The sequence below is a fragment of the Peromyscus leucopus genome, chromosome 15 (genome assembly GCF_004664715.2).
Source record: "Peromyscus leucopus breed LL Stock chromosome 15, UCI_PerLeu_2.1, whole genome shotgun sequence".
In the NCBI taxonomy this organism is placed as follows: Eukaryota; Metazoa; Chordata; class Mammalia; order Rodentia; family Cricetidae; genus Peromyscus; species Peromyscus leucopus.
The window spans coordinates 36,888,830-36,905,263 of NC_051076.1; the positions used below are offsets into that span (position 1 = coordinate 36,888,830).

At 41.6% G+C, this 16,434-nt stretch overlaps 1 protein-coding gene across 8 annotated transcripts in view; it reads left to right on the top strand.

The window, feature by feature from the left end:
* The window catches only part of Dnm3 (dynamin 3), a 500,231-nt gene that overhangs the window by 467,812 nt on the left and 15,985 nt on the right, over positions 1 to 16,434 (top strand). For 6 of the 8 annotated variants that reach the window (XM_037211326.1, XM_028864441.2, XM_037211327.1 and 3 more), the window contains 2 exons: positions 3,050 to 3,276; positions 4,121 to 4,354. In XM_037211326.1, the coding sequence (XP_037067221.1) occupies positions 3,050 to 3,276; positions 4,121 to 4,354 (461 nt within the window). Of the gene's footprint in view, positions 1 to 3,049; positions 3,277 to 4,120; positions 4,355 to 8,641; positions 15,402 to 16,434 lie in introns of those variants that run through there. The other 2 variants (XM_028864444.2, XM_028864446.1) reach the window with 2 other exon arrangements.

A 16,434-nucleotide genomic window follows, 5' to 3' on the forward strand; every position in this document is an offset into this window, starting at 1 on the left:
TTCTGCCATTTGATTTTCCATTATCAATGCTAGAGACACCTTTCACTGGTTCTTTTCTTCCTTGCTCTTCTCATGCAGACACCACCAGATGATTTTTCCTTTGAAATGTTATTCACATGTACCCATCTTTTCCATTCTGTGGCACTGATAAATTCTCATCATTCCATGAATAAGCAATAGCCTCCTATTGGGTCTGTCTCTACTACGAAGCTTGCAAATTTTTTCCAATTAAAACCAGATTAATTTTTCTAATGACTTGTTTCACTTACTTGTCAAAAGCCTTTCATGGTGTCATACTGCCAAATGGATAAAGTTTAAACATTTTTCATTAGTACCAGAGATATCACATTTTGTCCTAGACTTACTGAACAAATTTGCTTTCTACACCTTCCAGACAGTCCCCTGAATACAGTATGTATTCCATTTCTCCCATGTTTGAATCACTCTTGGTTTACAAAATATATGCAGGAAACTGTTAATTTCAACACAATAAGACTAATTCAGCTGGTGCTCTTACAAATAGAATTAGTTACATATTTGAAATCTTTACAAGAAAGAGAGAGAGGGAAAGAAAGAAAGAAGAGAGAGAGAGAGAGAGAGAGAGAGAGAGAGAGAGAGAGAGAGAGAGAGAGAGAGAGAAACTGGTCCTCTCTCCTGTCTCCCCTTCCCTCCCCTCTCAAGAAATAAGATCCACCAGTTCTCCAAACTCAACTTAAGTATCTGCTCACTCTGGGCAAGGAATGAAGTCAATCAGTTATCTGTCTTCCCATTTGGCACTATGGTTTATGTGTGTGTTCACCCACAGTGCTACTAGAGTGCTCTTGCCAAAGGACAACTTACAAGGAATCTGAGTCTTTGCTATCTATCCATTACATGAAACCCAGTGATCAAATTCATGTTCTAAGATGTGGCAGCAACTGTCTTCATCTACCATCTTGAAAGTTCATCAGCACATATTCTGAGTCAGTCTATCTTTGCAAATCCGAAGGTCAGACAGGAATGGCATTACAGAGCTGCATGCAACCCGCCCCCTGTGATCCTAGCCTTGGACCAGGACTGGAAGTTCTATTCAACAGTGAGTGGCTCATGCTAATCTGAGAATTGTACACCAGCTAAACTGGACTGCCTTCCTTCCAATAGTACGAACTACATACCCAAATGCTACACATATACACAAAAAAAACAAAGCCATAGGAAGACATCCCATCCCCTTGGCCCATGTGACCCACTGACTTCACCTGTAGGGGAAACCTACCTGCAGCCCTACCCTGTGGCCCTCTTGCAGTGTTCTCAGTTTTTAAAAATTCCATTAAAAAAAAGGAAACTGTTTTAGAATCTTCTCATTTGAGTAACAATCTTAACTACAATCCAGGAATCTTAACTGAGCACATGATGGTGTCCTGTCATCATTCTAAATTTTAAACAAATACTCTTGCTTTGGCATTTTATCTGGATCTAAGTAATCCAGATAAGATGCAGCTTTCTCAAATAACAGAAGCACTGAAAACTTTAAATTGGATTATTTTTCTTGGTTTAAATGATCATACTTGCTAGCTTCTCTAAACTATCAACGGTTAAGTTGGTGGTATAGTTCAATACACTTATGCAAAGGACCTTGGATTACCAGCATGATGATAAGAAAATAGAGTGTGGCACACGCCTTTAATCCCAGCAGAGGCAGGCAGATCTCTGAGTTCAAGGCCAGCCTGGTCTCTAGAGCAAGTTCCAGGACAGCCAGGGCTACACAAAGAAACACTATCTTGAAAAAACAAAAAAAGAGGAAGAAATGTAAATTGTCTTTTCTAAGCATTTAAACATTGTGATATGTTTTTAGGAAATTGAATTAGCATTGAGCAGAAGACTTCAGGTTGAAGTTACAACTGTATGACCTTGGAAACATCACTGAAACAGTCCCTAAATTTGTTTTTGCATCTGTGGAGTTTTAATGTTATTTCATCACTATGTGGTGAATTAAATCATATAATCTTTAAAGGAATTGGGGACATATATATTTCATTGATTTGCACATTCATTTTCTCACATTTAGTATGGGCATGCATTTATATTCAATGATAACTGGAAATTTTATCATAGATTAGCTGATATTTTCTCCTTAGTGTCATACAAAGTGGGTGGCTAATGCTTAGACCTGATGAAGCATAGGGACTGGCCCCCTCGCCCTCTGTGTTATGTACCCTTTCTATTCCCATCCTGCTACAAGATACTGTTTAACCAAGACTTATGTGCATTGTTTATGTATCTGTTACATCTATGAAACCCAGGTCCAATCCTCATCATCATTAACTGACTTAGCTTGCAAACCTCTAGAAAATGCAATATATCTCTTTTTGCTTTCAATCAACTTGCATAGTTCTCCTATATATAGTTATATATATATATATATATAACTGATTATATATATATAGTTATAATCAGTATTTAATATCCACTTATACATGCTAATTTTGCTTTTACTATACCCTGAAAACTTCAATAATGTGCTAGGCAGTGGTGGCGCACACCTTTAATCCCAGCATTAGAGAGGTAGAGCCAGGCAGATCTCTGTGAGTTTGAGCAAGATCCAGGATAGGCACCAAAACAACAGAGAAACCCTGTCTCAAAAAAAAAAAAAAAAAAAAAAAAAAAAAAAAAAACTTCAATAATGTTTGATTATTTTGATGGGAATGCTGAGGAATAGAAAACTTGTTGAACTACAAAACTCTCTTTGCACCACCATTTTCTATCAAAAATAATGCTGCTTACCTCACAGGACCTTCCTGTTGTATAAACCAAGTAGCCTCTAACAACCTCATGAGACCTTCCCACAGCTAATGAGCCCTACTCTTATGGTAGCAAGGCTTGGCCTTTCTTCAGTTATCTTACTATCATTGTTTTGAAAGACCAAAAGGGAGACTTTTTCTGTGCACCAATGCAATGGCAAATAAAACAGTCTTATGGCATTTCCCTTTTCTCAGGGGGTGGGGAGACATTTGTGGGCTATAACAACAGAGTCTGTGTTTATTCCTTCTCATTTTAACTTTTCTTACAGGTTAAAGACTTCATCAACTCTGAGCTCCTAGCACAACTATATTCTTCTGAGGACCAAAACACTCTGATGGAAGAGTCTGCTGAGCAGGCTCAGCGCCGGGATGAGATGCTCCGAATGTACCAAGCCTTGAAAGAAGCCCTTGTGATCATTGGTGACATCAACACGGCCACTGTGTCAACCCCAGCCCCACCTCCAGTAGATGACTCCTGGCTCCAACATTCCCGCAGGTAGGGAGGGAGCTCCACAGCACCTGAGCTCTACTGAGCTTGTCCACTCTGTTTCTGAGGATGCTTTCCCAAGCCAATACGGATCCAAAAGCAAAAGGGAAAAGTTCAGGAGGGGTCCAAGTGCATCAACTCTCTTCAGAAAGAAGCTTAATGAATCCTGACAGTGAAACTTGAGAGTCTGTCATAGTCAGGGTTTCTATTGCTGTGAAGAGACACCATGACCATGGCAACTCTTATAAAGGAAAACATTTTACTGAGGTGGCTACTTAGAGTTGAGAGGTTTCAGTCCATTATGAACTCTGCGGGGAGCATCGTGCAGGCAGACATGATGCTGGCTACATCTTGATCATAAGGCAACCAGAAATGGTTTGTCTGTCACAATGAGGGAAGCTGGAGCAAAAGAGACCTCAAAGCCCATCCCCACAGTGACACACTTCCTCCAACAAGGCCACACCACCTAATAGTGCCACTCCCTTTGGGGGCCATTTTCTTTCAAACCACCACACAGTCATTAAAAGAGTAAAATAATGTTGAGTTTCCCCATATGGAAAGATAAGCTTAAAAGAAGGGAGAGTATAGGGCATGAGATTATATATGTGTGTGTATTCACATACCTATATGTTTAAAAGAAACACCAGCAACTGATATTATCTCCAGAAAGGAAGGAAGGAGACCAAAATCTCAGCATTTATCCTTTTATGTATGTGGACATCTTATAACACATATCTAAGTTATATAGCCAAAAATAAATTTTAAAAAGCAACCAGGAAATTACAAAACTGTTTTTAAAAAGATTAAAAAAGAAGGAAGAGTGCATAAATTAAAACTTTGTCTCTTTTCTCAGGTCACCTCCTCCAAGCCCCACCCAAAGGCGGCCAACTCTAAGTGCTCCCCTCACGAGGCCCACATCTGGCCGTGGACCAGCCCCTGCCATTCCCTCTCCAGGCCCCCATTCTGGGGCTCCCCCAGTCCCATTCCGCCCCGGCCCATTACCTCCTTTTCCCAACAGCAGTGACTCCTTCGGAACCCCTCCGCAAGTTCCTTCCAGGCCCACGAGGGCACCCCCCAGTGTTCCAAGGTAAGCAAGCTAAGCTGTGCTGCAGAAGCTCCCCAAGGTCCTCCTTGGTTCTTTTCTCAGTATAACAGACAACATTTGAAAAAACAAAAACCTTTGAAAACATCTTACTCTACAGGTTTGTGATTTTCATACTGGTGGTCGGGGCAGTGAGCACAAGACAAAATTATGGTGCCTAAACCTGTTAAAATACCCTGTGTGATCATCGCATCCTCTCATTTACCAACTGGCACAGATTCGAATGTCTCATTTTTGAGACCAAGGCAAATGGGACCCAGTAAATGGCGTTTTTCTAGCTGGGTAGTAGAGGCTGACCCAGGGCTTTGAAAGAAACAGCTGTGCCTGGGTAGTGGCAAGCTGTGTGTAGGTCATGAGGGGCACATGGGCTAAGATCTTGCCTTCTCCATTACCCAAAGAAATCTAGAAAACCGTTGACTGAAGGAACTTTATCCATTTGCCCTCTGCACTGTGACTCCAATATCACTAACTTCAATGTAAACTAAGTATAGTCTAGCCAATTAATCTGCAATTGTTTTAAAATCTGCAGAGATTGTAATGTAGACCTGAGGATTATGTATCAGATAGACTGCTGTGCAATGGAATCATTTTGACAATTCTAAGCAGATTTTCTGGTCTAGTTGTCAAACAACATAAACTAATCAGAAATGGAACCTGAAGCATACTGAGTTAAAGCTATATTCTTCTCTTCATCTATGTAGTCAATATACAGTTATTTCTGACACTGTTAAAGGATATAAGGTACTAAGGAGTTTTACCCCACAAAATCAGAAAATGTAAAGACAAAATTATCCATGCATGAAGTTAAATGTTTTAATTCAGAGAGTTAGAATATTCACATGCCCCATTAAGCAAAACCTGACCACATCTGTCACACACAGTGCTATCCACCACCCATAATGCACCTTTATGACTGTGGTGCTTGAATTTTGATCCTTGAGGTTTTAGGGGTGATGGGCAGAGGAAAGAGAACCCCAAACTGGTAGACAAAGAGTATGCAAGAAAAACTTGGCTTTAAAGTCATAAGATCTGGGTGACTCATTCACCTCCAAGATATAAGTTCCTCACCTAGGAAACAAAGAAAATGGTAGTATTGTTCGGATCTTAAGATGAGACAATGCTGTTAGACTTCTGATTTATCTGAAACTGAGCTAAATTTCTAGTAATATTTATTTTGCTCTTAATATAAGTGTTGTCCTAAAAGCTCCACATATACCCTTTTTATCTAAGGTTCATGAATCCAATAAAATAGACTATTATTTACATTTTACAGATAGACAGTAAGGTAAAATAGCTTGCCCAGTGCCACTCCACCAGGTTCTAATCCCCAGCAGCCTGACTTGAGAGCCCAGGCTCAACCACCACCACAGTAGGGGCTGGCACCAGGGGCCCTCAGGGTCTGACATTTCTGTTATGGCAGCTCTCCTGTGCGTTGAGGATGATTAACAGCATCCCTGGCCTCCAGTCACTAGCTGTCAGTTGTATCCTCCTCCAAGTTGTGACCACTGAAAATACAGACAGGCTGCTGTCCCTCAGGGAAGTAAAGCCCTACTCTGCTTGTCAACCACTGCTCGGCAGTGCTCAGAAGAATTTCCTTTCCACATCAAAAACGTGCATTTCAACATTGAATGTTGCTACAAGCAAGATCAAGTTTATTGTTTTAGAAAACCTCAAATTGACTGGGAAAGTGTCTGCCGCTGTGCCAGGATGGTATGAGGGCTGTGAGGAAAAACGGGGGTTGGGGGTGGGGGGGGGGGGAGTGGGCAGGCAGAGTCCTGAGGGAGCCTGGAACTCTCTGCTGTTTTGTCTGTTTTGCTGTGAGAAGGAGCCAGAGGGACCTGTGGCGGTACCTCACTCAAGAATGAGTGTGCAAGTCTTGCCTGCCTGCTTGACGGCTTTTCTTCTTGGTTTCCAAAAAGCTAGCTCGCCAGTGCTCTTCAGAAAAATCAGCTTCGGATGCTAAACTGATCTGTTAAACAGGGTGGGGTTAGCTTTGGTATTTTTGAGCTTGCACGAAGGCAGAAGGGTGGGAGTCCCTAAGTCATTCTGAATTGCCAGGAAGAGGGAGCCACCAGGTTTAAGGAGACCTCGCTCATTGGGGAATTTGTAGGACAACAGTTGAGCTATTCAAAATTTTTAGAATGCTCTCAAGTTAAAGCCAGACTTAACTTGAGCTGGCTTTGTGTACCACCCCAAATTTAAAACAGAAATGAGGAGTTTGAATTGAAAGAGAGAAAGCTGGTTGTTTTGTGCTGAGCCCTCAAGATTGAGGGCCAGCAAAGCAGGCTGGGAGGGAATCCCTGTGGTGGGAGTCACCTGAGCAGAGCTGGAGGCCGGTCAGGGTCCCGACGCCTATTAAAGCCTTGCTTTAGATGGAAGATTCTGAACACCCGTCTGTTTTTAATAAAAGCCAGAGCAGGAATCCTACCAAATGCAAGCCAGAAATGGGGTTTAAGATTTCAAAAAAAGAGAGAAAGAAAGAAAAGAAAGAGAAAGGAAAACAGAAAGAAAGGAAGAAAATGAAGAACGCTCTTATTGAAACACCTTGCACTAGTGTCTATATATTCTCTTCCTTCTGTAATTTGCTTCTATTTTCTCTTAAAAAAAAAAATCGAGATGCACCCTATCCATCATCTCCAGGAAAAATAAAAATAAAAACTGCTTTTCAAGGAGAAAATCTGGTTCCACCCATCCTCAAAGTTCTTTGCTTTCTTAAGGGACCTTTCCTCCTTTTTTAACCTGAAACCAGAAACTCACAACACAGCAACACAGCACAAAAGGTAACCCTCCGGGCTCCCTGCTGGCCTTTAATATTACAAAGGCAATAACTGAACTTCTAGAGGCAAAAGATTCAGCCGCCCTAGCTTGTGCCTGGGCAGTTTTCCTCCTGATATTTTGAATGAATTGGCAACTGGTGATGATGACTTTTATTTTCACCCTATCCCAAGGTTATTAAAGCCCTTGATGGCTCAGGAACCTTGAATCAATCCACTGTCTTTTTACCCAGCATCTTTCCATTTCAATATAAAGGAAGAGGCGGAGGGCAAGGTGGTGGAGTCATTTTTGGCTCAGCTCTCGAGCTGTTCTGGTTTCTGTGTTTGGAGCCTTTTGGTGGGAGAGCAGGAAATACTGCAAACTGCATGCCTGCTTTAATTAATTCCACCCGAACTGGGGAGCATCTCAGAGAGCCCCACTAGCACGGATGCTTCTGTCATTAGTAAGCTGAGTGGACACAAATCTTCGGGACATTTGTCTAAGGCTTGACTCTCTCCATTCAAGTTCTCTCATGGGACAAAACCCTGTTTGAAAATCCACACCAGCCACGGCTTTGTTTCGAAGGCTGGTCTCAAGCGGACAGCACCACCTCTTTAGAGCACCAGTTCTTTTAATTGCAGGTCCCAATCATCATCATCAGAGTTAGCATAGCTATTTTTAGTTACTGCTTCTTAAAATTAGTTAATTGGAGATTACAGCCTTTGACATTAACAGGACAAATTAGCTGAATCCGAGTGTGCGTTTCCTGGCACCAGCTAACTCTGGCACCATTTCACTCATTTGTCATCTCCCCTTCCCTTGGAGAAAGCTGTTTTGCAAGAGTCAAAAGGGATAAGGGTGAGAGGAAGGGTCTCCAGTCAAGGAAGAACAGACTTCATTTACCTCATCACTCAATCTTCCCCTTTAGAAAAATTGAACTAGAGACATACTTTCTTTGACCCACCCTCATTCACCATCTCTGATGGTTTCTTTTGAAAAATGGCCAAGCCTGGTCCTGTTCCATTTGGTTTTGACTTCAGCTCACCTAGGTGACGGAAATCCAGACATGGTCCTTTGTGAGTCCCACGACAAAGACAAAGCCCCCACAGTATGTGGGCAACCCCAGGGCAGCATCAAGATTTGCCCAGAGTTTCTCACTGATGTCTTCTATGGTTTCCTTGACTTAAGATAGCACACAGAGAAGCCCCACATTTCAGCAGCCTTAGGACTAAATCAGTTATGTATAAACTCCTTTCCAAAGACATGACAGATACCCTCATATTACAAAAGTTAAGGCCAGTTGGTTTTCATCATAATTTAGTTTTAAATGTTTGATCTCTATGGTCTGCATTGTCTAACCCTAGTACCAATTCTTCCATTCATTATATTTGTTGTTATACATAACAGTTAATACAACATCCCTTTTATTTCGGGTTTTTGTCAGCCAGTCCCCTACATTTCAAGTCAGGACAAACCACAAACCCATCCTTCTTATATCTTTGCCTCCCCCACATCAAGGTTTGGTGCCATGAAGGAGGAAGCTGCCGAGCCTTGAAGTCGTGGGGCTCAGCGTACATGGAAATTAAGCAACCCGTGTGACTAACCTGGTGTCATTCCCCTGCGGTCACACATGGAAACATCCTGACTTACCCCCTCTACTCCTGAACAGCCCTCTAAAACTGATGTTTTTAGCAGCCAAGTGTCATTTAGACAAAGGATGAAATCACCTTGTGATTTGTGATGTCAGCTGTGCATTTTCTGTTCTCCCCACTAGCCTCCCTCAAAGAAAAAAATAAAAACTATAGTCAGATATTCGGATTTGTCAGGGAGCTGGGTTTTTTTTTTTTTTTTAAGCAACTAGATTTAAAAGTTTAAAAAAACCCACATTATTCAAAAATATAATTGCTAAGAGCAGAACTTTGAGTTGTTATAACAAATTCTTATTTTCAAGGCAAACATATTATAAAAAAATTGGTACTGAAGCCTCCAAATGTAATTAATAATTTGCTGCAGGTTCAACATGAATTGTCATGATGAGCTCATGGTACTTTAATGAAGCTAAAATTTCACTGTTCACTTTAAGAAAACGTCCACTTTTATTTAAGGCCCTCTGTTATATACACCACCAAAAGCTCATTCTGTTTACATGACAATTCTTATTCCAGTGTACTGTTTCAATTCTTATGGCGACATACTATTTTGCTGTAATGAAGCAATTGGTTAATGTCAAAGGTTTTCACTCTTCAGGTCCTGTTTTCAATATGGTTTAAGTGAAAGTCAGATTATCTTAGCAGTTTCCTCCTTGGGTCTAGCAAAGTAGTCTATTTTACACAGACGTTTCCATCCTGCCACAGATCAGATGATTGGCAGTCTCTTTAGGTGAGGCCCATGTATACCACATTCAGTGTCCCACAGGTCAGAATTTGTGAACTTTGTGGAAGTGTCTAGGTAGACATCGGTTGGCCTGTCTGCTTTCCCTGTGCCCCTTATCTTTTCCACATAGCCTATGTTGCAGGAAAGCAAAAGCAAAAAAGGGGAGATAAGACTTACCTAATGCAAACCACAAATAACCCAAATGCAGACAGCAGACAGCTCACCCTACCCTAAGCTGCTGTTGGCGCAGCAGCGGCGACAGGCGTTCAGTTAGGCAAACACAACTGCGCCCATCGCTCACGTCAATAACAAACAGCTCTAAGTCACTAAACGCTCAGTCACTGCAGCACAAGCCCTTTTGCATTTCAGGGTGCCCAGTTCTGCCCTGGGTTTCACCCGATTGATAGAGGAAGGCAGCCAAGACAGGAGTCTGGTAAAGGAGGCGCTGGCCAGGGAGAATGCACGGCTGAGGAGGAGGATTTTTTCCTGTGGCTAGTCAGCAGCACTGTCACCAGCTGGAATCTGCTGAATGTTCCGATATACAAGTTGAAGTCAGCTCAGAAAAAGGGGAGCAATACCCCACCCAGTGTAAGCAGACACGCCAGACTTAGGGGTGCACACAAGCCAGTTAGGACTCGAGTTTCATCAACATGTTCTTTCATTCCCCTCACTGTAAGAAAAGGATGATTTTCAAGAAAGCTTCACACTCAGACACTCCAAAGACTTCAGAAACTCATGATGTATGATTTCGTGGCTCTTTCATGTCTACCTTTTAGCCAGGCAGAAAACTACGAGAACAGGCTTTTTTGTTTTTGTTTTTTTTTCTTTTCTTTTCCTCCAACTCAGCAGCTACTATGAGAGATTAAAAGTGAGATTTAGACAAACCTTGCAAGACAGCCAGGAAATTAAAGATGAAAATGTAAATGCAGCATCTTGCTCTATGGACATCCCCGGGACACCTAACTCCAGCAGTATAAGAAAGGAGTCGAGGACTTAGCTGAGGGTTTGATGGCTTCGCCTGCTTGTCATGCTTTTATTGCTGCTTAAACATAGAATTTTAAAGTCTCTGACACTGGAATTCCTTAGCTTACTCATGCCAACATATTGTAAGCATTGTCTGGGGGGACCCTCTGAATCTAAACACATATTTACACCCTTTAGTTGCCAAATGGACTCCATCTGGCTCACCGATGTTGTTGCCAAAGGGATATTACACTTTTGGTCAGGCTAGAATTTTCAGTGCCAGAGTAGGGGTTTCTGGGAAGGCTCTGGGTCTGAGAGACACTACACGTTTGTAGATGCCACATTACGTGAGTATTTGTATGTTTGGATCACATGGCGACTCTAACTCAAAATAGAATTCCAACACAGGACAATGTCAAAAGCCACAAGGTTTTCAGGAACCCTCTCCATGGCATGGCTCATTCTTCACATCTGGCTGCTCTTCAGGCATCAGAGCCACATGATAGGCAAAACCACAAATACCAAATGCTCCAATTTCTTCTTTTTAACCATTCCCATAAGCACTGAGAAATATCCACTCTTGTTTTTCAGTCAAAATAATCAGTTCACACGAATCACATGAACTCATTCTGTCCACAGGCCTGGGGGGGCGGGGAGTAGTGAAAATGGTAATTAGCCAAATTCTCCATGTCTCAGCATCAGTGTGGCAGGGCACAGCCTCTTGATTTCAGTTACTCAGAAAGAGGAAATTGCCCATACGGGGATGATCTAAACACCAGAAAAATGAGACAAGGTATGATAACGCTCCTCACTGCTCTTACAGGAACCCCATAAATGTACATACAGGTAACTATGAGATTCATCAATAAGCACCATCCTTTCCCTGTTTCTTTGATGGGAAGGATGGTATAGAAGCAGAGAAGAAAATAAAGACTAAATCATCATAGATACTGGACCACAGACATATTTCAAAATTTGAAAACTAAGAGAAGCTAAAATAAAGGTGGACATAACAGCATATACCTATAGCCCCATAACTTGGGAGGCTGAGGCAGAAGGATCATGAGTTTGAAGCCAACCTGGGTTATATCGTGAGTTCAGGCCATCACAAGCTATATAGTAAGATCCTCTCTCAACTCTACCACACTCCCTCCAAAAACGAAGGTGGGCAGTGTGAGAAGGCCTCAAGTAGCTTTCAGTTTAATCTGGGAAATGGCCCTATTCTACAACCAAATATACCATTTGCCTCCACCATGTGAACACTTGCATTTGGTTTTAGATATTTGGAAGCAATGTAGTCTAGATATATCCTTCATCTGCATACGTCAATAAAACATTCAATATAACACAAATATATATCATTTGCAAGTACCTGTGATTATTGTATAGTTCATCTAGCATGCAATAATCTCTTGTGGCAGAAAGAGAGGAGAAAGCCTACTTTGGCTATTTTTATTTTCCACTCTTTTCTTGAACTTACTATGTGGCCACCTCTAGCCTTGAATTCCTAATCTTCCTGCCTCTATCTCCCAAGTGTTCAGATTATAGGAGTGTACCATGTAATACCCAGGAAGAAGGACATCTAAGGCATTTTGTAATACTTTGGGTAGTTTGCTTGACAATAGATACTTTTATAAGATGCATTCTGGACCATGTGTATTTTCTTAAGTTCATAGTGTGATTATTCTCAAAGCTAATTTTAAAACTGAATGAAAATTTTCCTTCAAGTAAACCTTCCTTTAAGTATCATGCCCCAGGGCCTACACCACAAGACATTCCCACTCCCTGCTACTACAATTGCATTCACAAGAAAAAGCTGTAAAAACTCAGCCAAATATCCACTGGTTTTTAAAAAACACTCCCTATAGTGTCAGAAACTATTTTAACAACTAAAATAATAAACCTTCATGTGAGGCAAGTTCTACAGTATCTTAATTATTGGCTTCTGGGGTGAAAAATTAAGGAAACATTAGTGAATGTGTTAACTAGACAAAGCATGGCAGGAATTTCCCTCCATTTACCTAAGACTGAAAGCAAAATAAAATCCATGCTCTGTATGTAAGCCACCGGCATGAGAGCGAAATTCAAATTGTAGAACTACCAATAAATAACAGCGCTCAGAAAAAAATCCCTGTAACTCATCAGGAGCCTTCGATTAACCTAGTGAAATGCTCTATGGTTCAGTTCAGGAATCTGTAATGAGGGGATGTTGATATAATTGTTCGTCTATGATGTACAGTGGTTAGTGTTCTGCCCTGCAATGTAATTGTTTACATTGCCTTAATATTTCCAATACTCTAAATGATTCTATTAACATCTTAATATTTAATACTTGAAAGCCAGTTTGAATCTTTGGCTTTTAAAAGTTCATGATTTTTGAATACACACATTGAGCTGATGCTTTTTTTTCTTCCAATTATGCTCTTGCAGCTTTCACTCTGTTTTTAACTCGAGGCCTTTTTCTCCATGAGTCTATTTGGTACATACTCTTAATTCATAGTCTTCTAGGTGAGGACAGTACATGTGGACACTCATGCCAGGGCAACTTACCAGTCCTACTATATTGTTCCCAAGTCCCCTTCCCTGCAGAATGGGGAATTTTGGTAAAATAGTCTAGAGAGACCCCAAGGTATCTCTGCAAGTTACAAGTGCTTCATGGTCTCCGTAGCCTGTTTGCAGTTTTCAATTGAAATGCTATTTTTTTGTCATAGGAATTTGCATATTTTACTTTTTCCCCTGCAGAATCTATACCTAACCTAAACCGATTATATAGTTAGCACTATATAATCGGTTAAAATGAAAGCACATCTTCCAATGGAATCCCGTGAGAGTAGGGTGGTAGCGCCGTTGTCTCTCATACAGAAGACAGTGTCGAATTGGAAAAACAAGGCTTAGGAGCATCCCCCTTTCCTGCAAATCCCTTGCAGCCCCTCTCCTTTATTCATCCCTGCTCTGATTTCCTTTGTCACTCTGGCCCTACACATCATTATATAGAACAGTCTTCCGCTAGTTACTTATGGTAGACACCTGTCTTCTAGCTGTGCTTGGCAGGCCAACAGGATGAGGTAATAATCAGAAGAGAATGTTCTGGTTCTTTAGCCACATCCACGTACAATTTTACTCAAAACAGCTCTCTGCGGGTGAGAACAGAGCGGTTTTGAGATCCCTCTGTCTAACATTCTGTAGAAGCCTGGAAGAAAAAAACTGTAAACTTTTTTGATCCTTCTAGAATAATGGAAACATAAATGATAGCTACCTTGGCCCATCCTTTCAAAACTGTTTACACACAGATGTGCATGGAAATGAGACCCTCACATTTATAAACATTTTGGCTCTATTTTCTCCAAGTCCAGCCGTCATCTTAAGCACTTCTCCATGTGGCTGTACAGCACTGTTTTCCTAAGAGCATATTTTGTGAAGGATTTCTCCAGGGCAATGGCAGTCTTTGTAAGACAGATGCCTGAAGGACATATGGTTTCCATAGATTTTCTGTCTAGACTGGCTTTATTTAGTGACTCTTGGTCTGAGTTGGTCTAGTTAAAGTTTCTGCAGGAGCTTGTATAAAAATTTTTAGGTGTGGGCATACCATCAAGGTGTAAAACAAAAACTTTGACTTCATATTGGCAAGAGAATAGAAGGGTTCATTGAACATTTTTCTTTAAGTTCTGATCATGTTGAACGTCCACTTACTCATTCCATCCCCAACCACTGTCCAGAATGGAGACTAACTCTTAGTCTGATTACTGCTAAGTTCACACCCTCCTCGATGTTTTCCTGAGAAAATTCTTTGTGTTGCCATTGGTGTGTGTGTGTGTGTGTGTGTGTGTGTGTGTGTGTGTGTGTGTGTGTGTTTGAAAGCTCTAATTCTCTCTTTACATGGCCCAGGGGACCTATGATTTCTTGCCCTTTTAGCACCAATTTTTTTTACAAACACAGCATTTTTCTGACTTGAAGGAAAAAAAAAAAAAGCCACTGAGTAAGGGACTCAACCATTTGGCATTTCGGTAGCTCCTTCAACCAACAATGAAAATTCTGTTTTAAAATGTGGTTTCTGAGCCAGTGTTCAAGGCTGCTCTAGAAACAATAAGATCCTTTCAGGAGGAAAGAATAACTTCTCAGCTTGCCCAGAAGTCAGCTTTGCTCTCTTTTGTGAACAACAGGCTCATGGAAAGGAAAGACCCTGCGACACTCTGCACACACACACAAAATGCTGTCACTTGCCCTCTCACTGAGCATTTAATTGGTCTTCTTCACATATTTGTTCACTGACATGGCAGCTCACAAGGCACAACGCCTCTCTGTTTTTCTGTTTGCTTTAATTTTTTCTTTTGTTTTTAAATGTTGAGCTCTAAGGCATATTAGAGCTCCCCCTGCTGGACTTTTTAAGAACACTATTGAGTAGGCCATGGGTATCATGGCAATTCTTTGTCTCCATTTTTTGCCACTCAAAGGGCAAGAAAAGTATTGTGTAGCACATTTAAAACTGGCCTTTTGACTCACCGGTGTCACCAGCCAAGAGTAAAACATTGGTGCATCCTGGTCTTTTCTAAATCTTCAGATTTAGATTTATTTTGTTACAGTAAAGCAATTTTTCAAAAAGAATTGGCCTGCTCCCCTTTCTAATCACCCAGTTACCTTCTCTGAACTAAGGCCCCAAGCCCTATCCCTATGCCTGAAAGACATCCAAGGTCGTGCTCGTCTTTCCTAAAGCAGAAGTGAGTTTACTGTCTCGTTCAGAGGTGCAGATCACTGTGTTTTCCCTCCCTCCTCCTGCTTTTTCTTTTCCATGACTTCTAATGCCAGGGGACTGCACATCCTGGAAGTGGAAACTTCCCATAGCTCCTTCTGGGTACCTACTTCAGAGCCTCACTTCCTTCCTCCAGATGGCAAAATCAGATCCTCCCTCTCCTGGAGCCTGAGGTAGGAGGGAGGTGAGGACCAGGAAAAGAAAGGGCAGAGGAGAAGGAGTATGGAGAAGGTTCTTACTCCTCTACTATTAATGGGAATGGGTTCTGTGGAGCAGAGTCCTGGGAGGTCTCTTCCTAGGGGAGAAAAAGAAGGGGAAGGGAGGGAGAGAGAGAGACGAAGGACTGTAAGGAAGAAGGAGAAAGAGGAGGAAAGGAGGAAGGGAATTCACTGAGGAATGCCACCTGACTTAATTCAATAGCCATGTGCTGTAAATGTCCAGAAAAACAGAGGTCCCACCTCTGTTTTCTCAGGCTATGTTCTTATGTCTGCCTCTCTCCATCTTCTTTAGCCCTGGCTTCCTCTCCTCAACTTACCTGTTGTTAATGATATAGTACAGAGGCCAACAGAGAAAAAATAATATCACAACTAGTCTTTTAAACATCATCGTTTCCTACACCTAAACATCCTCTAAGCTCTCGAAGTTGTTTCATCACTTCATTGGGATGTGGAGCAAAACAAGTGCCTTGATACTTGTGCTAAAGGATGGGTACCTTTCCTGGCTTCCTTTCCTCCACATACACCTATTCCTATTCCTGAAACACCAGACCCTCAAGAAGTCCTTTTCTTACATACATACATACATACATACATACATACACACACACACACACACACACACACACACACACACACACACACACACACTAAGGTAAGACTCCAAGTGCCCCTTCCAAACTCTGCTAGCACAGCTCTATGTGAACACTTATCTGCTTCTGTCATTGCTAACCTGGCTCTGTCCTAATAAGAAAGCCTTCCAGACAGTGACAATCTTTCTTTGCATATCTTGTCAACATAGCACCTTGTGTACACACAGGGAAAGAAAGAATGCAAATGATTGACCTGCAATGCTTAATCAAATTTTGCTTTGGAGGCTGGCCCCCCACGCAGTCTATTTTTTAAATAAATTTATTTATTTTACATCCTAGCTAGTTTCCCCTCCCTCTTCTTCCAGTCCCCATCCACCCCCACCCCACTCTTTTCCCAACCACCGATCCACTCTTCCTGTT